Source organism: Doryrhamphus excisus, linkage group LG3, assembly GCF_037039965.1.
Source record: "Doryrhamphus excisus strain RoL-2023G ecotype Guam linkage group LG3, RoL_Dexc_Guam_v1.1, whole genome shotgun sequence".
NCBI classification, from domain to species: domain Eukaryota; kingdom Metazoa; phylum Chordata; class Actinopteri; order Syngnathiformes; family Syngnathidae; genus Doryrhamphus; species Doryrhamphus excisus.
The window spans coordinates 492,036-514,354 of record NC_136359.1 but is presented as its reverse complement, the minus strand read 5'-3'; the positions used below and the strand labels follow the sequence as shown (position 1 = coordinate 514,354).

The following is a 22,319-nucleotide window of genomic DNA, read 5'->3' as shown; positions in this document are numbered from 1 at the left end:
GTGGCTTGTTACTCAAGTCCAAAGAGTGCGAAGAAGAAAGATGAACATAAAGAGCTTTAACAGGTGTGTGCGTGTTCCTAATCAACTGGGAGTTCATGACGTCCAATCAGAGAAGCTCCCATGTGCTGATTGGCTGCTTGGGAGGCGGGTGCTTAGGGGCGGGGTTGAGGCATAAGGAGGCATAAGGAGGCATAAGGAGGCATAAGGAGGTGGAGGATGAAGCGGCAGGAGACCGCAGCGAGTTAAGAGGAAGAGGAGGAAGCTAAAGAGGATGAGACAGAAGGAGATTAGGACGAAGAAAAGGTTGAGAAGAAGAAGAAGAAAAGGAGCAGCACCTGTATGAAACTATCTAACAGGTAGGCTAAAAGGCAGGAAAGAAGAAGAAGAAAAAGTGATCAGCTGGAAAAGGAAGGTGAGCTAAGCGGATCGGTACATGAAGTTCCAGTGTCCAGTGGTGTGCTTGGTCGCCATCTTGTGGCGTGGCGTGGGATAACATGGTGACACGTTTGTATGATGGCTCGTGAATGGTCAATGGCTCTGATTGCTTTTGTCATGAACCAGATGATTGACGTGTACGTTGATTGACAGACGTGACAGTGAGGGAGGCCCCATGGTAACCATGACAACCGTCCAACCAACACAGGAAGCATGGTAGCCACCCTGATGGACTGACGCGTGCATCGACCCGAGCCGCCCATGGAGCTCCTCAAGCCCCTCCCCCTCCCCCTCCTCCCCCTCCTCCTGCTGGTGGCGACAGGTGGGTGTCAGTTCGACACGTGTGGGACTCTCGGCGACTCGGAGGCGGGGCCGAAATGGGAGTTCTCCGCCTGTCAGCCGCCGCCCGCCAACATGAGGGAGGCCATGCAGATCCGAGTCGATCCGCCAGGGGTCACCTGTGGGAACCCCCCCGAGCGCTTCTGCACCCTGGTGAGTGCACGTGAGCGTGCATGCCGGCCCAGGGTGCCGTTTGCGTGCTGACGTCTTCCGTTCACGCAGGACAACCCGTACCTCTGCAGCGATGAGTGCGACGCGTCCAGTCCCGACCTGTCTCACCCCCCTCAGCTGATGGGAGACCGGGAGCGGGGGGGGCTCATCACCTACTGGCAGACGGTCACATGGTCCAAGTATCCCGAGCCGCTATTGGCCAACATCACGCTGTCGTGGAACAAGACCCTGGAGGTGGTGGACGACCTGGTGGTGACCTTCGAATACGGCCGCCCCACCAGCATGGTCCTGGAGAAGTCCCTGGACAAAGGTGAGGTCACGTGATGCGCAGGGGCGCTCGGGCACATGCTTCTTGTACTTCCTGTGTCAGGTGTCACATGGCAGCCGTACCAGTTCTACGCCGACGATTGCATGGACACGTTCGGCATGCCGCCAAAAAGGGTGTCCGACTTGGCGCCCAGCAACGTGACCCGGGTCATCTGCACCGAGCAGTACTCCCGCTGGGTGGGGGCCAAGGTGGCGTCGCACAGTCACGTGCTCGCTCGCTAGAGCCGACACGCTAACGTCCGTGTGGCCGCAGGAGGAGAAGACGGTGGTGTTCGAGGTGCGAGCTCGCTTCCAAGTGTTTGCGGGTCCAAAGCTGATCAACATGGACGCCTTGTACACCCGCATGGAAAGCACCAGAGGTCTGAGGGACTTCTTCACCTTCACCAACATCCGCCTGCGACTTCTTCGGCCGGCGCTGGGCGGGACCTACGTCCAACGAGACAACCTGCTCAAGTACTTCTACGCCGTCTCCAACATAGACGTACCTGCCAGGTACGTTGACCTCGCCTGTCTCCGGAAGCAGTCGGCATCCGGTTGCCATGGAAACCAGTATGTATGTATATCGTAGGTGTCAGTGTAACCTGCACGCATCCAGCTGCACGCTACGTGATGCTACGCTCGCGTGCGACTGTCAGCACAACACCGGCGGACAGGACTGCGAGCGCTGCAGCGCCGACTTCCGTTCCCGGAGCTGGAGGCCTGGAACCTTTCTGCCCTTGCCCAAAGGCACGGCCAACGCGTGTACGTCTCTTTTTTAAGCACACGCATACACACACACTCATACATACACTCATACATACACACACACACTCATACACACACTCATACATACACACACACACTCATACATACACACACATTGTGTAATAGTGGAATATTTCTATTCAATTATTCCCATTTTTAAATCTGCATCCATGTTTGTTTTTAGGTGAAGCAGCAGAAACAACAGCCAGTAAGTGTGTGTGTGTGTGTGTGTGTGTGTGTGTGTGTGTGTCTCCATTCTACATGCACACACCCAGAAAGGTGGGTGGAGCTTATGGTATTGGTGGAAGTGGGCGTGGTCAGGCGCATTATGGGAGAAAAGTTCATCTTCCTCTTAAGTTAGCAACAGGTGGCGTGTGTTTAATCTGTGTTAGTCTGCATTAAGATGTCTCACACACACACGCACACACACGCACACACACGCACACACACACACGCATACACACACACACAGGACTTGTTACCAGAAGTGTGTGTTGTAGTTACATACTTAAATCCTTTCCAGGTCATGTATGAGCTTTAAAGGATGTTATTATAAAGGGAGTGGTTAGCATGTAGGCCACATAGTCAGGAGATGGGAAGACCTGGGTTCAATTCCCCCCTCGGCCATCTCTGTGTGGCGTTTGCATGTTCTCCCCGTGCATGCCTGGCTTTTCTCCGGGTACCCCCCCCCCCATTTCAAAAACATGCTAGGTTCATTGGCCACCAGTCCAGGGTGGACCCCGCCTCCAGCATACCCCCACCTCAGTGAGGATAAGCGGCATAGAAAATGGATGGGTGGATGGATGATTGATAGGTGGATGCATGGATGGATGGACGGCTGGATGGATGGAAGATGATGTTGTTGTTGTTGATTGTGTGTTTCATTTTGTAGAAAAGATAGCATGACTAAAAAGACCTAAATGTTCTTCTCTGACAGCGGCTGATGACTCAAACTCTGATAGAACTTCTCCCTCATCACGTGGAATCACTGATACTTCTACTATTACTCTTGGTCCTACTGATACTTCTACTATTACTCTTGGTCCTACTGATACTTCTACTATTACTCTTGGTCCTACTGATACTTCTACTATTACTCTTGGTCCTACTGATACTTCTACTATTACTCTTGGTCCTACTGATACTTCTACTATTACTCTTGGTCCTACTGATACTTCTACCACTGACAATTCCTCTACTGCTACTATTACTTCTACAGACTCTACTGATACTTTGACTTCTACTACTGCTAGTATTACTTCTACAGACACCACTGATACTTTGACTTCCACTACTACTAGTATTACTTCTACAGACACTACTGATACTTTGACTTCTACTACTTCTAGTATTACTTCTACAGCCAGTACTGATACTTTGATGACTTCTTCTACAGTCAGTACTGTTCCTTTGACGAGTCCTTATACTTCTACAGTGGACATGTTTTCTAGATGGACTACTGGTGATACTTCTAATGCTTACAGTTCTAAGACCGATAGTTCTACAAGCGATGCTAGCGCTATGGCGACAACAGACAGAAGTACTACAACATGGTTTCCGAGTTCCAGCTTGCAGGCAACCACTGTAGTGGACTCTTACAGTCCAAAGTCAGGGACTAGTTTCCAGGTGTCTTGGACAACAGGGGACCCGAGTGATGTCAGTAGCACCGCTAGCACCCCAGGACTAGATAGGCTTTTAGACTTTGGCAGTGCTGCAGGACCAAGGACAAATGATCCACTTTCTAATGTAGCAGAAACCCCCACCCTACGGACCACCATCGCTACGCCCAGTGCCACAAATGGCGACCAAAGCCCAAAGAGCGGGACTGACTCTGAGGTCTTTTCCAACAAAGTGTCTCCAACCCCTACCTCCAGCTTGTCACCAGACAACACAGACTTGGTCCCCTCTGAAGCTAGTAGCGCCAGCGTTCTACCAAGTGCAGTTCTACGCTCAAGTGGAGCACCACAGGACACGACGCTGGCCCAGGCTGGAACTCTGGCTGACAACATGGTTCTCTCTGGAGATATCACACCTACTCAACCATTTTCTCCTGCTGGAGATGCCCAACCTACTTTTGATGTTCCAACTTTCAATGGACCTCTTCCTGATGGTCTGCTCCCCATTGAAGCTCCTGGTGTTTCTTCTACTAATGTACCGCCCACGGTTGAACCTTCTCTTGATGGACTCCTTCCTGACGGCCCCTCTGATATACCCTCCACCAAGGAAGCCATTCTTGAGATGCCAACTCCTGATTTAGCCTCTCTTGATGTCCCTCCAGACAGTCGCTCCACCCAGAAAAATGGTCCACCTGAAAGACCTATCCCTGAGCAACCTCCTAGTGAAGACCCTCCTGATGAAGTTGCACCTGACAGATTTCCTGAGGAAAATCCTGGTAAGGAAACAGCAAAGATAACGCCTTCAAAAGTTGGAGAAGTTGTAAAGTCCACAAGCTCCAGTGGTCCAGACTGGTCTGAGCCTGCTAGTGATGTGGCCCCAGTAGACTTCACCTTCCCTTTTCCAGAGGATCAATATTCAAGTGGACCTGATACTCCTTCGGGAGCAGAGGAGTCCAATCCAGATCCTGATTCAGATTCACTGGACCGTAGTTTGGATTCTGACTCAGCAGAAGGAGAAACAAGTCAAATAAGAGAGAGACCACCTGGGTTGCTCACACCAGAGTCTTTGGAATCCAATTCCAAATCTCCTGAGCTGGAGTCAAGGCCGGATCCTGCTCCCACAGTCGATGAACCAAGAGTAGACACCTCGTTGGGTGAGAAGACCGAAGAGGGGTCCGACAACTGGAGGGCAGGGGAGCCAAGAGAAGAAAAAGGTGACAAATGCTTTCCATCCATTTATTTTCACTGGACACCAAATGCTAACTGCACTAGCATGAGGAGAAACTTCATCCATTCTTTTAGCAGCTGTGGAGTCCAAAGACCAAGACGCCTTGAAGGAAGGACAGGATAAAGATGAAAAAGGCTATGAGAAAAAAGGTAACGCAGGAGCATAGCATTGGCGGTCCATTAGCATTAGCACGCTAACACATCACCATGGTTACCCATCTTGATTTGCATCTTAAGCCATACAGAAAATTCTGATTCCTGGAGGACCAAAGACCAGTCAGCTGTCCAAAATTGCCTATGTCACCTTCCAGGGTAAGACTGTCTTCACCCGAGGAACGCCACCCCTCCATTCCCGGCCCACACAACTCCTCCTTAGCAATTAGCTCCCTCCCCAGCTGTGACCCCTCACTAAGATGTCATGACCAAGTCCTTGGTAGTGTAGTGGTTCATGTTGGTGATTGACAACAAGCAGGTTAGCGTGTGATTGTTGTTTGTGCATGTTAGCACACCATGCTACATGCTATTACGCATTCCTGTATGTTAACGTATTATTATCAATTCTCATATGTGTCGGGTTAGCATGTTAGGACACACTAACCCTAACCCCAACCCTACTCTAACCCTAACCCTAACCCCAACCCTACTCTAACCCTAACCCCAACCCTACTCTAACCCTAACCCCAACCCTACTCTAACCCTAACCCCAACCCTACTCTAACCCTAACCCCAACCCTACTCTAACCCCAACCCCAACCCTAACCCTAACCCCAACCCTACTCTAACCCTAACCCCAACCCTACTCTAACCCTAACCCCAACCCTACTCTAACCCCAACCCCAACCCTAACCCTAACCCCAACCCTACTCTAACCCTAACCCCAACCCTACTCTAACCCTAACCCCAACCCTACTCTAACCCCAACCCCAACCCTAACCCTAACCCCAACCCTACTCTAACCCTAACCCCAACCCTACTCTAACCCTAACCCCAACCCTACTCTAACACTAACCCCAACCCTACTCTAACCCCAACCCTAACCCTAACCCTACTCCAACCCTACTCTAACCCCAACCCTAACCCTAACCCCACTCCAACCCTACTCTAACCCCAACCCCAACCCCAACCCTAACCCTAACCCCAACCCTACTCTAACACTAACCCCAACCCTACTCTAACCCCAACCCTAACCCTAACCCCACTCCAACCCTACTCTAACCCCAACCCCAACCCTACTCTAACTCTAACCCTGCAATTCAAACACCATTTATGTATCTCAACTGTAAAACAAACAAACATGCAAAGATGCTTTCACTGACCCCCGAACGTCACAAGAACCTGCTAGCTGGATCTTATTTTTCTTTGTTGTTGTTCTTGTTTAAATCCCAATTCCAGGTAAACGGGAAATAAGAATATATTAAAAAACTGGATCGTTAGTTTCCATTGACGTCAGGTGTTAGCATGCAGAGGCTGTTGCTGAGGCCTGTGTGTGTGTGTGTGTGTGTGTGTGTGTGTGTGTGTGCCAGACTGCGAGTGTAACGCCCACTCCAACCGCTGCAGCTTCATTGACTTCCTGAACGTGGTGACGTGTGTGAGCTGCAAGCACAACACGCGAGGCCACAGGTGTCAGTACTGCAGGCTGGGCTACTACAGGAACGCCTCGCTGGGCCTGGACGACCAGGACGTGTGTGCGGGTCAGTAGGAACATTCTGCATTCGGCACGCGCTGCTCCACGTTTGTCATCATCATCATCATCATCACCATCTTCATCAGACTGCGAGTGCGACCCCGCCGGAAGCTCGTCTCCTCACTGCTCCGACTCAGGGTTCTGTCAGTGCAGAGAGGGCGCCACCGGGAGACGCTGTGACTCCTGTCTGCCCGGATACACGTGGAGGGGGGGCGGAGCCGGCTGCACAGGTACGTGCCGAAGGGGGAGGGGCGTGATTGACATTCCAAATTAATGAATGAGCACCATCATCATCATCATCACCATCAACCAGCCAACGTCTGCGACGAGACTCGGACTTGCCAGAACGGCGGGACGTGCGTGGACTTTGTGCGCTGCGAGTGCAAGGACGACTTCAAAGGTAAACGCGTGTGTGATGACGTCACAAGCCGGGCGCTGACGCAGTGTGCACGCGCAGGTGTGTCCTGTGAGCAGCGCGTGTGTCTGAAGAAGAGCGCTTGCCTCGACGACCACAGAAGCTCCGCCCCTCCGGTCGCCTCCCGCCTCGACCTGCTGACCCTGGGCCTGCTCGTCCCCGCCTTCTTGTGACCCGACTCCGCCCAGTCGGTCTGTGACGTCATCCGTAGCTTTGCTGTGCAACCACGTGAAAATGAAATAAAAGGAAGTTGCGTCTGCGTGACTGACCACACCGATGACACACTGGCGTCTTTTCACGTAAATAGCCCCGCCCCCCAAACGTCCTTGCATCACGACAAGTGGACGCCTTCCGTGACGTCATCTGCACGCGACTGACGAGCACCATGAGCCGCTGGTGGCGGACCGCCGCGACCTTGTCGTTAGGAGCGGGACTCGGCGTCTCGGCGAGCCGCCTGTGGACGCCCGCGTCCAGCGAGGAGGACCACCAAGGAGACGGTCTTCTGGGCGGAGTCCCGGTGGTACCGGTGCCGCGCGTTCACGCCTCCGGAATGACGGTGCGTGCGTGTGATGACGTCACCGAACGTGGCCTACTGTGGCTAGGGTAGAAGATGAAATAGAACTAAAGTGCCTGTGGTCCCGTCCAGGCCGGTCCGGGTTCTTCCGGCGCGCTGATGAAGTACGGGTTCCCATCCCTGAGCAACGTGAGGACCAGGGAGTCCTACGTCAGCTCGTACGACCCGCGGACCAGGACGCCGTCGTGGGTGATCGAGAGGCTCAGCGGCGCCTCCGTGAGCGGGACGGCGGACAGGAAGTTGTGCGACTTCAAAGAGGACGACAGGTGAGGCCCGACCGCGCACGCGCACGCGCTTCCAAGGTTGACTGTCGTGCGCGTCCGTGTGCCCCTGCAGCGTGCACGTTTTCCACCGCGCCACCAACACAGACTACAGGGGGAGTGGCTTGGACCGAGGTCACATGGCTGCAGCGGCCAATCACAAATGGAGCCAGAAGGCCATGGAGGACACCTTCTACCTGAGCAACGTGGCCCCCCAGGTGGGATGCAGGTAGTCCCATTAGAAGATGAACGCCAAGTTCCTGTGTTCCTCAACTGCAGAACCCTCACCTGAACCACAACGCCTGGAACAACCTGGAGAAGTTGTGTCGCTCTCTGACCAGGTCTTACGCAAACGTGTACGTGTGCACGGGCCCGCTCTACCTCCCCAGGTAAGGCCGCTGCCGCTTCCTGGGTGGGCGGAGCTAAAGTGTCAAACTTGACTTTCAGGCAGGAAGCAGACGGCAAACTTTACGTGCGCTATCAAGTTGTGGGTCGCAATCACGTCGCTGTGCCAACACACTTCTTCAAGGTGAGGCCGTGTCCCGATGACGTCACCGCCTGATGATGATGATGTCACCCTGTGTCTGTAGGTGCTGATCCTGGAGCGGGGCCAAGGTGAGGGGGTGGAGCTTCGCTCCTATGTTCTCCCAAACGAGCCCGTGGACGAGAAGCTGCCTCTGGAAGGATTTCTGGTTCCCATAGAAAGCATCGAGAGGGCCTCGGGCCTCTTGTTCGTGCCCAACATCATGAAGAGGAGCGGCGTCACCGTGCACGCCATCGCCGCCAAATGATGAGCGGCAGCCAGCTTCAATCTTCATACGTCCGACAGCAGTCAGACTTTATTACAATCAATACGAATATGCATCACAGCCCCCCACCCCCCAGGTTAAAACAACACACGGGATCCAGCAGTGTGGAAAAGCTGTGGGACTCTAGCCAACCACAGTGAGAGACCACCATGGTAGAAGTTATATTGTACAGGTAGACGTGTAAACAGGAAGTGGAGCATCCTTCCCATCTTGCTTCTGCTGTAGTGTCCTTTAGCAAAGCAGCACGTATGCGTTTGAATAAAGTTCTGTTTGAAAAGCATCGATGTCTTGGCTTGTAAAGACTTCATGTATCCATCCGCCTTCACAATAAAAGCCTCAGTGTGACACCACTTCCTGTTGGCAGCAGTGGGGCGGAGCTCCAGCGTTCAGTCTTGAAGTAGTGGTCGTGATTGGCCGCGTTGTGGCCGAGTGTTGTCCACCTCGGCAAAGTCTTCATCTTGGAGCGCAAAGATGTCCAGCAGCGGCGCCGCGTCCGTCCCGTCCACTTTCAGCTCCGCCTCCAAGACGCCGCACTTCTGCAGCTTCTCCTTGAGGCGTGGCGTCTCGTGCCGGTGCAGGAAGTCGATGATCTCTGAGGAGCACAACGTGGCGCGGTCAGAAGGAGAAGGAAGCCAAGTGCAGCCGGACCAGAAGGTACCCACCTCCATAGGACAAGCGGGACCAGTTGGGAACTCGGGACGCTTTCAGGCTTTGGAATAAACTCTGGGCGTGGACTGGAGTGGTGCTGCAGAGACCACAAACATCAGAACACTTTGGACCACGGCGGTCCACGTGGACGACCCCTGACCTCACCTGAGACCCGCGGCCACCTGGTCCCAGTCCACATCGGCCGTATCGTCAATGTTCATGTTGTACAACCTGGAAGGGGTCACACTTGTGTTCATGAGGGAGAAGATCTGGACCCGAGACAAACCTTTGTGGTCTGGTCTTACATGTCAATCAGCTGGATTCTAGCCTTCATTCCTTCCAGTCTTTTGTTGCCACCTTTTGACAGTTTGGTCCTCAGGATGCTGAACCTGAAACACCACCAACAGGTCTATGTCAGCTGGACCTTTCTGGACCCACCGTCTTTTAGCTGTGACTAGCTGGCCTCCGCATGAACCACTTGGACCAGAACCACCATCTTCCAAGCTCACTTGTCCAGTTCTCCACCTCAAAGCAAACTGAGCATTTAGCAGAAGCTGGCCTTCACACTGACCACTTGATGCGGCACTGGTTCCAGTATCTGGTCTGGACCTGCTGGCTGATCTTCTTCCACGGCAAATTATTACACAGATCTTCCCTCGTCACACCAGGACTTGGACTCTGCTGGACCACAACCGCCAGGTGATCCAGGACTGCCTTCTTCAGTCTGGACTCCTCGTCCGAAGTCCAGGATCCTTGACAGGCGGCTGAGAAGGCACGCATGACGAGACCCGGGACATGAGAAGATGGCGAGACCACCAGGAAGAAAAGAATCCCACTCACAGATGGACTGGAAGCGTTTCTGCAAGGAGTAAACGCTGCGACCCATCACCTTGGAGATCTGCCTCCAGCTGTTCCCGTGCAGTGAATGCAACGCCACCAGCTGCTCAACCTCCTCCTCAGAGAACCTGCGGTACCGCACCACACCCACGTCACTGCGCACGCACGCACACACGCACGCACGCACGCACACACACGCCAACGTCCTCTCACCTTCCCATGTGGTTCATCCTGTCCAGCTTTTTAGCCCTGATGTACACCTGCCATGACACCCTGGGGATCCCCTCCGCTGGACACACAACACAACACTATGTACTACTATGTACTACATGAGCAAGTACTAAACGTAGCTACAACACACTACGTCTATGTACTACATCAGGGGTGGGCAAATATTTTGACTCGTGGGCCGCATTGAGTTAACAAAATTGTCCAGGGGGCCAGAACATGTATTTAACACACACATTTTCCTTGAATGATTTGTCTAATTGTAGCTGTATGTTCTCATGTGGCTTTTTTCAGGAGCACTTTAAACATCAAACTATGTCACTAAATTTTACATTTAAAAAAAAAATGACTAAATAAGACATGTTGCCAGTTTGTATGTTAAAAGTTGAAATACTGAAAAAGCAACTGGCGGGCCGGATTCAAACACTTGGTGGGCCGCATGTGGCCCCCGGGCCGTAGTTTGCCCACCCCTGTACTACATGATCAAGTAGAAGATAGTAGGGCAGTATAGTATACAAAGTAGAGAGTAAGGCAGTATAGTATACAAAGTAGAGAGTAAGGCAGTATAGTATACAAAGTAGAGAGTAAGGCAGTATAGTATACAAAGTAGAGAGTAAGGCAGTATAGTATACAAAGTAGAGAGTAAGGCAGTATAGCATACAAAGTAGAGAGTAAGGCAGTATAGTATACAAAGTAGAGAGTAAGGCAGTATAGCATACAAAGTAGAGAGTAAGGCAGTATAGTATACAAAGTAGAGAGTAAGGCAGTATAGTATAAAAAGTAGAGAGTAAGGCAGTATAGTATACAAAGTAGAGAGTAAGGCAGTATAGCATACAAAGTAGAGAGCAAGGCAGTATAGTATACAAAGTAGAGAGTAAGGCAGTATAGCATACAAAGTAGAGAGCAAGGCAGTATAGTATACAAAGTAGAGAGTAAGGCAGTATAGCATACAAAGTAGAGAGCAAGGCAGTATAGCATACAAAGTAGAGAGCAAGGCAGTATAGTATACAAAGTAGAGAGTAAGGCAGTATAGTATACAAAGTAGAGAGCAAGGCAGTATAGTAAATAAAATACCAAGGGCGGCCAGGAAGCCATGTTGCGCTCGTAGTTTCCTGATGTCAGCTTGGTGTTCAGGGTAGAGTTGAGGGTGAAGAAGCTGATTGGCTGAGCCGATGCCCGTCAAAGCCAGGAAGTTGTCCATGTTGTCTTGGACTTTCTGATTCTCTTTCTGTGTGAAGCGGCCGTGACGGATGGCGATACCTGCAACGCCATTTCCATTTATACACATCCATGCTCTTCCACCTATACTACTATCAACTACTATGGCTACTACTGATACTACTGGCTACTATTGGCTACTCCTGGCTACCGTGGGTACTATTGGTTCCTATCAGCTAATATGTGCACTGTGAGCTACTAGAGGGTACTATGAGCTACTAGAGGGTACTATCAGCTACTAGTGGGTACTATCAGCTACTAGTGGGTACTATAAGCTACTAGTGGGTAATATCGGGTACCTTGTTGTTTGAAGAGTCTGAACCTGTGAAGGTCATATCGCAGTAGTTTGTGGATCTGTTGAGGTGATTTTTTCCAAACATCTGGAACAAACTCTTCTAATTCCTTTAACAAAGCAGAACGCTCCCTGACACGCACGCACACACGCACACACACACACACACACACACACACACACACACACACACACAGCATGTCTATCAGTCATAGTGTACCCCAAGCGTTACAGTATAGTAAGACGATGCCAGTGGTGTTCCCAAAGGACTGCCATGTATCTGTGGTGCTGGGTTGCCAGATCATCTAATTTGCACAAATGGCCATCAAGTAAAAGTCATTGTTGTGTCTTAATCCAATCATGCGCATGCACCCCATGGCACCCAATAGGGTGCACGGGCGGATGGGGTGGACGCGCGTCATGAGGTTCATGGGTGCCAAAGGGTGTCATGGGGTGACAGCCAATTAAAAAACACTGATGTTTCCCGGGCTACATGGAAGCGTGTGCTGATTTGACAGATACACACCATGTACACACCATGTACACACCATGTACACACCATGTACACACCATGTACACACCATGTACACACCATGTACACACCATGTACACACCATGTACACACCATGTACACACCATGTACACACCATGTACACACCAACACGTGTTTGTTGTGTGTTAAGTTCAGTGTGACGACGGCATTGTCCAGCTAGCTGTGGGCTATGGCTAGCACAAGTCCAAGATGGCGCAAGCAATGCAGATAGCATGCCCTCTTCTGTTAGTAGCTACGTAACCATGGTGACCAGGGAATAAATGAAAACTCACTGGCCATTGCTGCCTTCTTCTTCTTCTTCTTCTTCTTCTTCTTCTGTTGTCATTGTGTTGTTTTTATTCTGTGTTTCCATGGAGACGGGGATGTGGTCGCTCTCTGCCATGGCAGCGCTCTCCTCTCGTGGATGACTCATCTCCGTGGCAACAGTCTGGTCAACCGTACTCTTCCTCTTCTTCTGCTTCCTTGTTTCTATCTCCATGGATGTCACGGGAACCAGGGTCTCCTCCTCCTCCTTCATCTTCTTCTTCTTCTTCTTCTTTTTCTTCAGCTGGTTGGTGAAGACGTCTGCAAGAACTTCTTCTTCATCCTCTTTTGCTCTCTTCTTCTTCTTCCTCTTCTTCATTGGAGGTGTGTCAATATCAACAAGGGTGGGAACTTCAGACCACGGGCTCTTGCTGTGGGAGGCTGAGTGGGCGTGAAGGCTCATGGTGGGGAGGGGTCTACAAAACAAAGATGGAGTGTAAAGTCAGGGCATTGGAACTAAAGTACTGTGTACTCAGAACAGTATTCCGTATTCATCAATCCCACCCAGGAGAACACCTGCCTGGGAAGTTGGAATTATCCTAAAGGTTTGTTTCTCCAACGTGAGGCCAAGAGGAAGGAATGGCGACCGTGGGCGTCCTGAAACACGGCCAGCTGGAGCAAGTGCCGAGTGGCGGAATGTCCCAGACCCAGAGTAGCTCATCGTGTGTATTACTATTAAAAATGATGCTAACCGTGATTCTAGCATGATAAATGCTAAAGTTTACGTTTGATCTCTGGTGCATCTCTGCACAAGCACTCAGGGCTAGAAACTACTACGCTGTCTTGCTGTCTTACTGTCGTAGAACTCCTTCCGTGACTTTGGTAATGTCATTGATGTACAAGTTGAACAGTTTTGGTCCCAGTATTGACCCCTGGGGTACTCCACACGTAATATTTCAACTTGCAGATGTGTGTCCTCCTAGGATAACATATTCCTGTCAGCTAAGTAGCTTCCAACCCAGTTCAGAACTAATCCTCTTATTCCGTACCTTTCTAATGTAGTTATTAGGATGTCATGGTTGATTGTATCAAAGGCATAGTAATCGATATCGGATGATACGACAAAACAAATGGCGATCAATTCGCCATAATCGGCAAGTGCAATGAGCAAGTGTTACTACATTACAACACGGCAGACTATGTTGAGCCGAGGTGGAGAAGATAACCGTCCATACCTCCTGGAGAAGCCAGACCACCCTGGAACCACGGTGCTTCGTCCTCCGACCACAAACAACCACCGAGCAGTCTGTCCAAAAGTCGAGGAAGACTTTTTGGTGCGTTAACGTGTCATCAGAAATAAGGATAAAAAGTTGAAAATGCTTTGTATTTTCAACGTTTGTTCGACCCGCGTGGACACAAACACACTCAGGGTCGGAGTACTTCCTGTTTGTAGACGACGCATGCGTGATGTCGTCACCAACGTCTGACTGGGACGTCGACAACACCGCCATATTTGTTAGGGCAAAGCTTTTGTTTTTAAAATGTAGTGCTGCTAGCATTGCACTTTAAACTAAAGCTGTGACGTCATAATATAAAGTAAGGCTACACGCACTCAATATTGACACTTTAAATATGTGAAATAATATTATAAAGTAAAGCTACACACACTAAATATTGACACTTTAAACTAAATATGTGAAATAATACTATAAAGTAAAGCTACACACACTAAATATTGACACTTTAAACTAAATATGTGAAATAATAATATAAAGTAAGGCTACACACACTAAATATTGACACTTTAAACTAAATATGTGAAATAATACTATAAAGTAAAGCTACACACACTAAATATTGACACTTTAAACTAAATATGTGAAATAATACTATAAAGTAAAGCTACACACACTAAATATTGACACTTTAAACTAAATATGTGAAATAATATTATAAAGTAAAGCTACACACACTAAATATTGACACTTTAAACTAAATATGTGAAATAATACTATAAAGTAAAGCTACACACACTAAATATTGACACTTTAAACTAAATATGTGAAATAATACTATAAAGTAAAGCTACACGCACTAAATATTGACACTTTAAACTAAATATGTGAAATAATACTATAAAGTAAGGCTACACGCACACGGTCAGGGTGGCGACGTGATGCGCGCCCTGGGCCACAACCCCACTAACCAGGAGGTTCTGAAGCTGCACACCCAGCTGCTGGACTTTGACAGCTTCCTGTCTGGACCACGGCCACTTTGAGGACTCTCAGGGTCTGCGACAAGGAACATGACGGGACCGTGTCCCGGCCAAGCTGGGGGAGAAGATGACGGAGGATGAGCTGGAGCGGCTGATGAGGGGACAAGAGATCACCAACGGACACGTCAGCCACATGGAGTTTGTCAAACACATCCTGGCTGGATGAGGTCACCAAGGGAAGAACCTCCATCATCTATATGCTCCACATCTACGTTGACAGCAGATCCAATAAATAAAAACACACAAACATTCAAGTTCTCTCTGTTATTGGTCTTTATCAACATCATCAAAGCATCGATTGGTTGCTTCTGTCATCTCCTCTTGGCTCAGTTCCTAACAGGTTCCTTTGGTCATGTCATGACCAGGGGCTTGGTTTTGTAGCCTTCTTTGCGTTGGTTCTGTAGTCGTCTGTGGGCTTGGTTCTGTAGCCTTCTTTTGGTTCTGTAGTTTTCCGTGTGCTTTGTTCTGTAGTCTTTAATGGGCTTGGTTTTGTAGTCTTCCATGGGCTTGGTTCTGTAGTCTTCCCTAGGGTTGGTTCTGTAGTTGTCTGTGGGCTTGGTTCTGTAGTCTTCCTTTTGGTTCTGTAGCCTTCTGTTGGTTCTGTAGCCCTCTTTTGGTCCTGTAGCCCTCTTTTGGTTCTGTAGTCTTCCGTGGGTTTGGTTCTGTAGTCTTCTTTGGGTTCTGTAGTTTTCTGTGGGGTTGGGTCCGTCATCTTGTGGGTGTCGTCTGTCGGGTTGGTTCTGTCCTCTTCTAGCTGATCATGCGACACATTGAAGTTGACTTTTTTGCTTCGTGTGTCAGAACCTCTGAACAATGTTTGTCAAAAGTGGTGCAGTTGAGGAGGATTGGACCAAGACCGGATGGGAATGTCTGTCTCGTCATACGATCAGAAGTCTTGGCCATCAGGTTCTGCGCTACGGTTCTGATAGGAAGGCTGAGCAGAAGATGCTTGGCTCCGATGGCCCACCCTTGTGTCCTGATTGGCCAGTTGAGCATAGAGGTGGGACTTGAGGAATCGTGGGTAGCTGTCAGCCTCCATCAGGTGAAAGATCTGATCCTGGGCCAGCTGGAAGGAGGCGGGGTGAACGCCAAGACGCAGGCTGTGATTGGTTGAGTCTCTGACCTTTGAATCCATGTTGACCTGGAGATGAACAAGGTGAGGTCGCACGCAATCTCTGGCACCGCAGAGGTCTGGTACCTGTCGGGGTGCGCCGCTTGAAACAAACTCCTCATAGATCTTGGTGGCCCTGGCAGCCATCTTGCTGAGGGAGCGTGTCCCCTTGAATCTCTCCACTGCAGACCAAAAGTCCAGGTTTTCCTCGCTCAACTCGGACTTCAGGAAGTGACGGAATACCGCAAGGCCATCTGACCAATGACAAGAAGGACCCAATCAATGTTGGCCCCACCCCTGTCCCCTAATGATTGGTTTAGCTGAAAAAATGCCTGACACTGATTGGCCAAGAGGGCCTCAAGACTCTCCGCCCACTTCAACACCTCTCCTGCAGATGGCCTGGAAGAAGACACACTTCATTAGAACAGAACCCAAAAGAACCTCTTCGAAGCGCCTGAGAACTTGAACTTGGACTTGAAGGACACACCTGGTGTTCCTCAGGGCTCTCTCCAAGCTGTCACACTGGACCCAATCCTTCCGTCTGCGCAGGAATGCAAAACCACTCCACACGTCTGCAGCTCTGACAAAAACTACTACTTAGTACTGCATGTCTGTGTGGGCCAGTGTGTGTGTGTGTGTCATTGTGTGTGCATCAGTGTGTGCGTGTCAGTGTGTGTGTACGTACAGACTCTTGTTTTCCTTCCTAAGGTGGTTAGTAAGTTCAGCATCCTGGAAGATAAAACACAAACAAGTCTCACAGATACAGGTTCTTAAGACCAGGTCTCACAGATACAGGTTCTTAAGACCAGGTCTCACAGATACAGGTTCTTAAGACCAGGTCTCACAGATACAGGTTCTTAAGACCAGGTCTCACAGATACAGGTTCTTAAGACCAGGTCTCACAGATACAGGTTCTTAAGACCAGGTCTCACAGATACAGGTTCTTAAGACCAGGTCTCCCAGATACAGGTTTTTAAGACCAGGTCTCACAGATACAGGTTCTTAGGAGCAGGTCTCACAGATACAGGTTCTTAAGACCAGGTCTCACAGATACAGGTTCTTAGGAGCAGGTCTCACAGATAAAGGTCCTTAGACCAGGTCTCACAGGCAAAAGGTTCTTAAGGCCAGGTCTCACAGATACAGGTTCTTAAGACCAGGTCTCACAGATACAGGTTCTTAAGACCAGGTCTCACAGATACAGGTTCTTAAGACCAGGTCTCACAGATACAGGTTCTTAAGACCAGGTCTCACAGATACAGGTTCTTAAGACCAGGTCTCACAGATACAGGTTTTTAAGACCAGGTCTCACAGATACAGGTTCTTAGGAGCAGGTCTCACAGATACAGGTTCTTAAGACCAGGTCTCACAGATACAGGTTCTTAGGAGCAGGTCTCACAGATAAAGGTCCTTAGACCAGGTCTCACAGGCAAAAGGTTCTTAAGGCCAGGTCTCACAGATACAGGTTCTTAAGACCAGGTCTCACAGATACAGGTTCTTAAGACCAGGTCTCACAGATACAGGTTCTTAAGACCAGGTCTCACAGATACAGGTTCTTAAGACCAGGTCTCACAGATACAGGTTCTTAGGAGCAGGTCTCACAGATACAGGTTCTTAAGACCAGGTCTCACAGATACAGGTTCTTAGGAGCAGGTCTCACAGATAAAGGTCCTTAGACCAGGTCTCACAGGCAAAAGGTTCTGAAGGCCAGGTCTCACAGATACAGGTTCTTAAGACCAGGTCTCACAGATAAAGGTCCTCAGACCAGGTCTCACAGATAAAGGTCCTTAGACCAGGTCTCACAGGCAAAATGTTCTTAAGACCAGGTCTCACAGATAAAGGTCTTTATACCAGGTCTCACAGGCAAAATGTTCTTAGACCAGGTCTCACAGGCAAAGGGTTCTTAAAACAAGGTTTCACAGATAAAGGTTCTTAGACAGGCAGGATCTTAGATTCAAGACTATGGCTTAAGGGGTGATTTTAGGATCAAAGGATTAAAGAAAACAAAAGGTTGAAAGGTCTGGTCTCGGGTGAGATTCTCGGTTCTGACCTGGACAGACATGGGGAAGATGGGTGCCAGGGGTGCCAGGGCGCCGCTGCAGGAGGGCACATGTGATTGGATGATGGTGCAGTTTTGGTAGTTGCCATAGTTACGCAGGGTAGAAGAGGGGGGAGCGGCCAAGGTGAAGCGGTTCAGACCTGTCCTGGGGTGAGTCTGGTATGGATGTCCTGGCAACAAAAGCTTGCTATGACTCCATCATGGACACACCGACTGATATCCCAGCACAGGTCTTACCCATCGTCCTGGTTCCGTCATCAAGGACGACTGACATCCCAGCACAGGTCTTACCCATCGTCCTGGTTCCGTCATCAAGGACGACTGACATCCCAGCACAGGTCTTACCCATCGTCCTGGTTCCGTCATCAAGGACGACTGACATCCCAGCACAGGTCTTACCCATCGTCCTGGTTCCGTCATCAAGGACGGGATGGAGGAGCTGAAAGGGAGCACAGATGGTCTTCTTGGAGATGCAGTCATCACTTTGTGCTAGACTGACACTCGGGGCCCCGGGAGGCAGTGGCAGTCTTCTTGGTTGTCCAGATGGACCGGTCTTTGTGGTAGGTTCTTGGCTTCTTCTCTGCAGTGGAGGTACAGTATTACGTCCCGGGGTGAGTACTCTTAGGGAGCGCTAGCGCTACCCTTGCGTGTGGACAGGAAGTACAATCACTTTGTTAGAAACGACCGTACCAGCTCTGGCCCCGCCTCCTCAGACTCACCTCTTCTTCTGGACCAGTGGGAGACAGGATGATGTAATTGTCCCCACTTGATGATGTCACACAGGTGCCCTTCAACGTGGAGGTGCAATGTCCTTCATGGTTTTTACAGTCCCTCCACAGAGAACCCAGTACCCCCAAAGTGGTCCCCCCCGTTGACCCCAGTTGACGCAGCAGCTTGGTGGCCTCAGAGACAGCCAGGGTCTTTGGGAAGCACAAATCACAGGCCTGGTGTTTCCTCGTCTCAAACATGGATGCTGACTCAGGGGATGGGTTAGGGTTAGTGACCCACCTTGGTGTGTGCTAGTGGGCGGAGCAAAGACTCGCAGCCCGTCCTGGTGTCAGGTGACCCTCTCCACACCACCAGGACAATCTGAGAGGGACAGCTCCTGATAGATGGACACACACGTGTTTCCAAAGTCCTGTTCCACATGGAAGGAGGTCACTGGAAGAGCGGTCTCACCTGATAGCGTGAGCCAGGTCGCCACACTTCCAGGTCTCCACAGGAAGTCCGTTGAGCTGCAGAACAGCATCTCCCCCACGGAGACCAGACCCATGAGCGGGACCTCCTATGAGCAATGAACAGCCGAAGTGATGGACTGGACAAAACCAGGAACGCTTTGGACAAATACAACCCTTCAAACTAAAGGCTAAACTTGTAGCTTTTATTGTGAAATCATCAAATACTGTATGGGTTTGGTTTTCCACCAGGTCTCACCCGTGTCCACAGACTGCACCCTCACTGGACTGTTGCAGCAAATAGTGAAGCCAAAGCCGTCTTTTCCTCGGCTAACGCTGACCTGAGGATGAAGACCATGTGGTCAGGAGCGTCTTCTAGTTACGTCACCAAGGTTGGAACAATGCTGCCAATGAGCTGAGGTAGCTTCGTGCTAGCAGACGTGTTGACATGCAGTAGCACTTGCTGCCATCCTGAGTGCTAGCCATCCAGCTAAAATGGTCAGGGCCCGTATTCCCAAAGCATCCTAAGGCTAAAAGTAGCTCACCTCATTCCCAGGAATCCTACAATTCCTGGGTGCTAAGATGGAGGTCATTGATGAAGCACCTCAGACCTTAGAGGCTCCAAAGGTGGCAAAGTGTTAGAGTAGTGAAACAGACAAGATGGCGGAAAGACGGTGAGAAAGGAGCGAGAGATGAAGGAGCGAGTATAATGTGCAATATTTGTCATGTAGATACTCAAATACTAAATACTACAAATGAACATTCTCAGCATGTCTTTACTGTTCATTACCTTTAACGCCTTCACTTGGCTCGCGTTTATGTATTAGCGTATGGTTCCTTCCTTTTTCTATGCCGCTTATCTTTACAAGGTATGCTGGAGCCTATCCCAGCTGTCATCTGTCGCTCCCAGAAAGTTCCTGAATCACACTGATGCTAAGATTCCTTGCCAGGAACCTTCAGGCTAAGTTGTGAGTTTTGTGAGAGGACTCTTGGTCTGTAGGGGCCTCGGTGTTTGGCTAGTGGCCTCCTTCTGCACTGCTGTCACTAGGAGACCTCCATCGTCATTCTTGTCCTGGACTCGCCCTGTCTTGGTCTCCAGGCGGTTTCCATGACGCAAAAAGACCCGAGTGGGCCAAAGTCCAGACTGGCAGGCCGAAATGAAAACTCCTCAGGAGACGGCACCCCATGACCTTTCTAGCTGAGCAGATTCCTTCTCAGTGTTTGCATCGTTCCGCAGGAGTCCACTTCATCTTGTGGACGGCGGCGTCAGGTTCTGTAGACCATCTCTGCAGATGTCTCACCAGGTTCTCCTCCAGGACAAAGACCTCGGGGAAACATCCTTGTGGGTGGACAAGATCTGACTGTCACCATAGAATGTGTCATGTGACCTTCTTGGGACGCTATTTGTTCAGCCAAGTAAACAAACACACTAAGTGCATCTGCTTTAAAGAACATGAAATATTGACAAGAAGATGCAGGCAGGGCCACTGAGCTGGACAAGACATGGATGGAGTCCAGATGGACCAGCGCTACCGACCTGAGGAAGCTTCTGTCCGATGCAGACATCACACAGGCGATCCATGGCGTGCTTGATGGCGTGCTTGATGGCGTGTTTGATGGCGTGCTTGATGGCGTGCTTGATGGCGTGCTTGATGGCGTGTTTGATGGCGTGCTTGATGGCGTGCTTGATGGCGTGCTTGATGGCGTGCTTGATGGCGTGCTTGATGGCGGCTGGTCTGAACCGAGTGTGCGTGTGTGTGTGCGTGTGTGTGTGTGTGAGAACCACAGGAATAATAGCAGGATACACACATGTTTCCTGGTGTGTGCGTGTGTGTGTGTGTGTGTCCATGAGACAGGACATAGCTGGACCCCCTGTAGCTGGACCAGAATGAAAGCTAGCTCTTGGTCGGGTGTGGTTCTGAAGGGAGGTCATGTGACCACTCACCATCACTTGTGTTTTGGCGTCTGCGGTCACATGACGTCGCATGGAGAGGTCTCCGGTGTCGTTGGTTTCCTCGGGTCCGGACGGATCCGTGGTTCCAGCCGCACGGTCCTGGACGGCATCTGTACCAGAGTCCGGGGTTCTCCAGGGTTCTGCGGCCAGAATGTAGCCAGCATCATCACCACGGGGCCAAGACCAGGTGGCGTGCCTCCAGAACATGGCAGAGAGCAAAGATAGTTCTTCCCGATCCACTGATCATTTATGTTGACTCCGCCTCTTGCACTATTTCAGCTGTGATAGGCTCCACCCCATGGTGACCCTGCAGAAAAAAACTGTTGAAAAACTTCTGACGTGATGACGTCAGGAAGAGGAAGAGGAAGCCACCTTCCTTTTTGTCCTTCGTCTTCCTTCGTCTTCCTTCGTCTCGTTTGTCTTCAGCTGCTCGGCCGGTCTGCTATCGTATCACATGATCAAGTAGGAGGGGCCTCCACCGTGTGTGTGGTAGAGGAATAGGATGGGGGGGGTCACGTGGGTCACATGGTTACTGTCAGCTTCTCATCTCCATGGCAACCATGCAGACCCTTGGAATGGGGAGCACTTAAAAGCTATTTCCATCACTGCTCTCTCATCACACAACATCTGCCTGTGTGTGTGCGTGTGTGTGTGTGAGTGTGAGTGTGTGTGTGTGTGTGTGTGTGTGTGTGCGCATGTGTGTGTGCGTGAGACATAGACCTGCTCAGTGGCTGCCTGCTTTCCCTCATGTAGAAATTGGTCCTCATTGTTCTTTTGGGTACGGGTGTCCTGTCTTTGGGGGGTACCAACCTCTGTGTTCAGGTGTTAGCAGATTTGAAGTGTAGCACTTTTTGGTATGGATTTGCTGATTTGGGAGCAAAGTTAAGGCTGCACAGCACATTTCATACATTTAGTAACATAGTCATGAAGGATGTAAATGTCTACAAAGACGTAGTCATAGAGGATGTAAATGTGTACATAGATGTAGTCATTAAGCATGTAAATGTGTACATAGATGTAGTCATTAAGCATGTAAATGTGTACATAGATGTAGTCATAAAGGATGTAAATGTGTACATAGATGTAGTCATAAAGGATGTAAATGTGTACATAGATGTAGTCATAAAG

The 22,319-nt window shown here is 50.1% G+C and overlaps 4 protein-coding genes across 14 annotated transcripts; 2 read left to right on the top strand and 2 right to left on the bottom strand.

Annotated features, from left to right (window-relative positions):
- Positions 1–199: 199 nt before the first annotated feature.
- LOC131128413 (netrin-G2) lies at positions 200–7,148 on the top strand. 9 transcript variants are annotated; one of them, XM_078789343.1, is made up of 14 exons: positions 200–356; positions 644–927; positions 997–1,255; positions 1,316–1,461; positions 1,526–1,764; positions 1,841–2,013; positions 2,201–2,224; positions 2,954–4,846; positions 4,935–5,009; positions 5,097–5,171; positions 6,383–6,550; positions 6,630–6,773; positions 6,857–6,943; positions 7,001–7,148. In XM_078789343.1, the coding sequence occupies exons 2-14, from the start codon at positions 697–699 to the stop codon at positions 7,129–7,131; spliced, it is 3,645 nt and encodes a 1,214-aa protein (XP_078645469.1). In that variant the 5' UTR covers positions 200–356; positions 644–696; the 3' UTR covers positions 7,132–7,148. The 9 variants fall into 9 exon arrangements, 8 of the variants coding, with proteins under 8 accessions (XP_078645469.1, XP_078645468.1, XP_078645467.1 ...); XM_078789342.1 differs by having other exon boundaries at positions 589–927; XM_078789341.1 differs by having other exon boundaries at positions 200–412.
- A 54-nt stretch (positions 7,149–7,202) lies between these two features.
- endog (endonuclease G) lies at positions 7,203–8,906 on the top strand. Its single transcript, XM_058071242.2, has 6 exons — positions 7,203–7,514; positions 7,605–7,798; positions 7,869–8,010; positions 8,072–8,181; positions 8,240–8,321; positions 8,383–8,906. The coding sequence occupies exons 1-6, from the start codon at positions 7,344–7,346 to the stop codon at positions 8,581–8,583; spliced, it is 900 nt and encodes a 299-aa protein (XP_057927225.2). The 5' UTR covers positions 7,203–7,343; the 3' UTR covers positions 8,584–8,906.
- Positions 8,656–14,088, bottom strand: LOC131128415 (transcription termination factor 1-like). The gene is made up of 11 exons (XM_058071241.2): positions 13,856–14,088; positions 12,650–13,096; positions 11,832–11,956; positions 11,389–11,574; positions 10,300–10,375; positions 10,090–10,214; positions 9,821–10,013; positions 9,555–9,638; positions 9,415–9,480; positions 9,264–9,346; positions 8,656–9,193 (listed from the first exon to the last, which is right to left on the bottom strand). The coding sequence occupies exons 2-11, from the start codon at positions 13,081–13,083 to the stop codon at positions 8,988–8,990; spliced, it is 1,578 nt and encodes a 525-aa protein (XP_057927224.2). The 5' UTR covers positions 13,084–13,096; positions 13,856–14,088; the 3' UTR covers positions 8,656–8,987.
- Positions 14,089–15,349: 1,261 nt separating this feature from the next.
- On the bottom strand, positions 15,350–21,848 carry LOC131128733 (regulator of G-protein signaling 3-like). Of its 3 annotated transcripts, none has more exons than XM_058071841.2 (12): positions 21,183–21,848; positions 19,497–19,578; positions 19,242–19,347; positions 19,071–19,167; positions 18,782–18,982; positions 18,300–18,642; positions 18,054–18,232; positions 16,692–16,735; positions 16,494–16,586; positions 16,344–16,405; positions 16,094–16,260; positions 15,350–16,036 (listed from the first exon to the last, which is right to left on the bottom strand). In XM_058071841.2, exons 1-12 carry the CDS (start codon positions 21,396–21,398, stop codon positions 15,782–15,784), a joined length of 1,845 nt encoding a protein of 614 aa, XP_057927824.2. In that variant the 5' UTR covers positions 21,399–21,848; the 3' UTR covers positions 15,350–15,781. The 3 variants fall into 3 exon arrangements, with proteins under 3 accessions (XP_057927824.2, XP_078645466.1, XP_057927825.2); XM_078789340.1 differs by having other exon boundaries at positions 18,408–18,642; positions 21,183–21,847; XM_058071842.2 differs by having other exon boundaries at positions 18,462–18,642; positions 21,183–21,847.
- Positions 21,849–22,319: the final 471 nt, after the last annotated feature.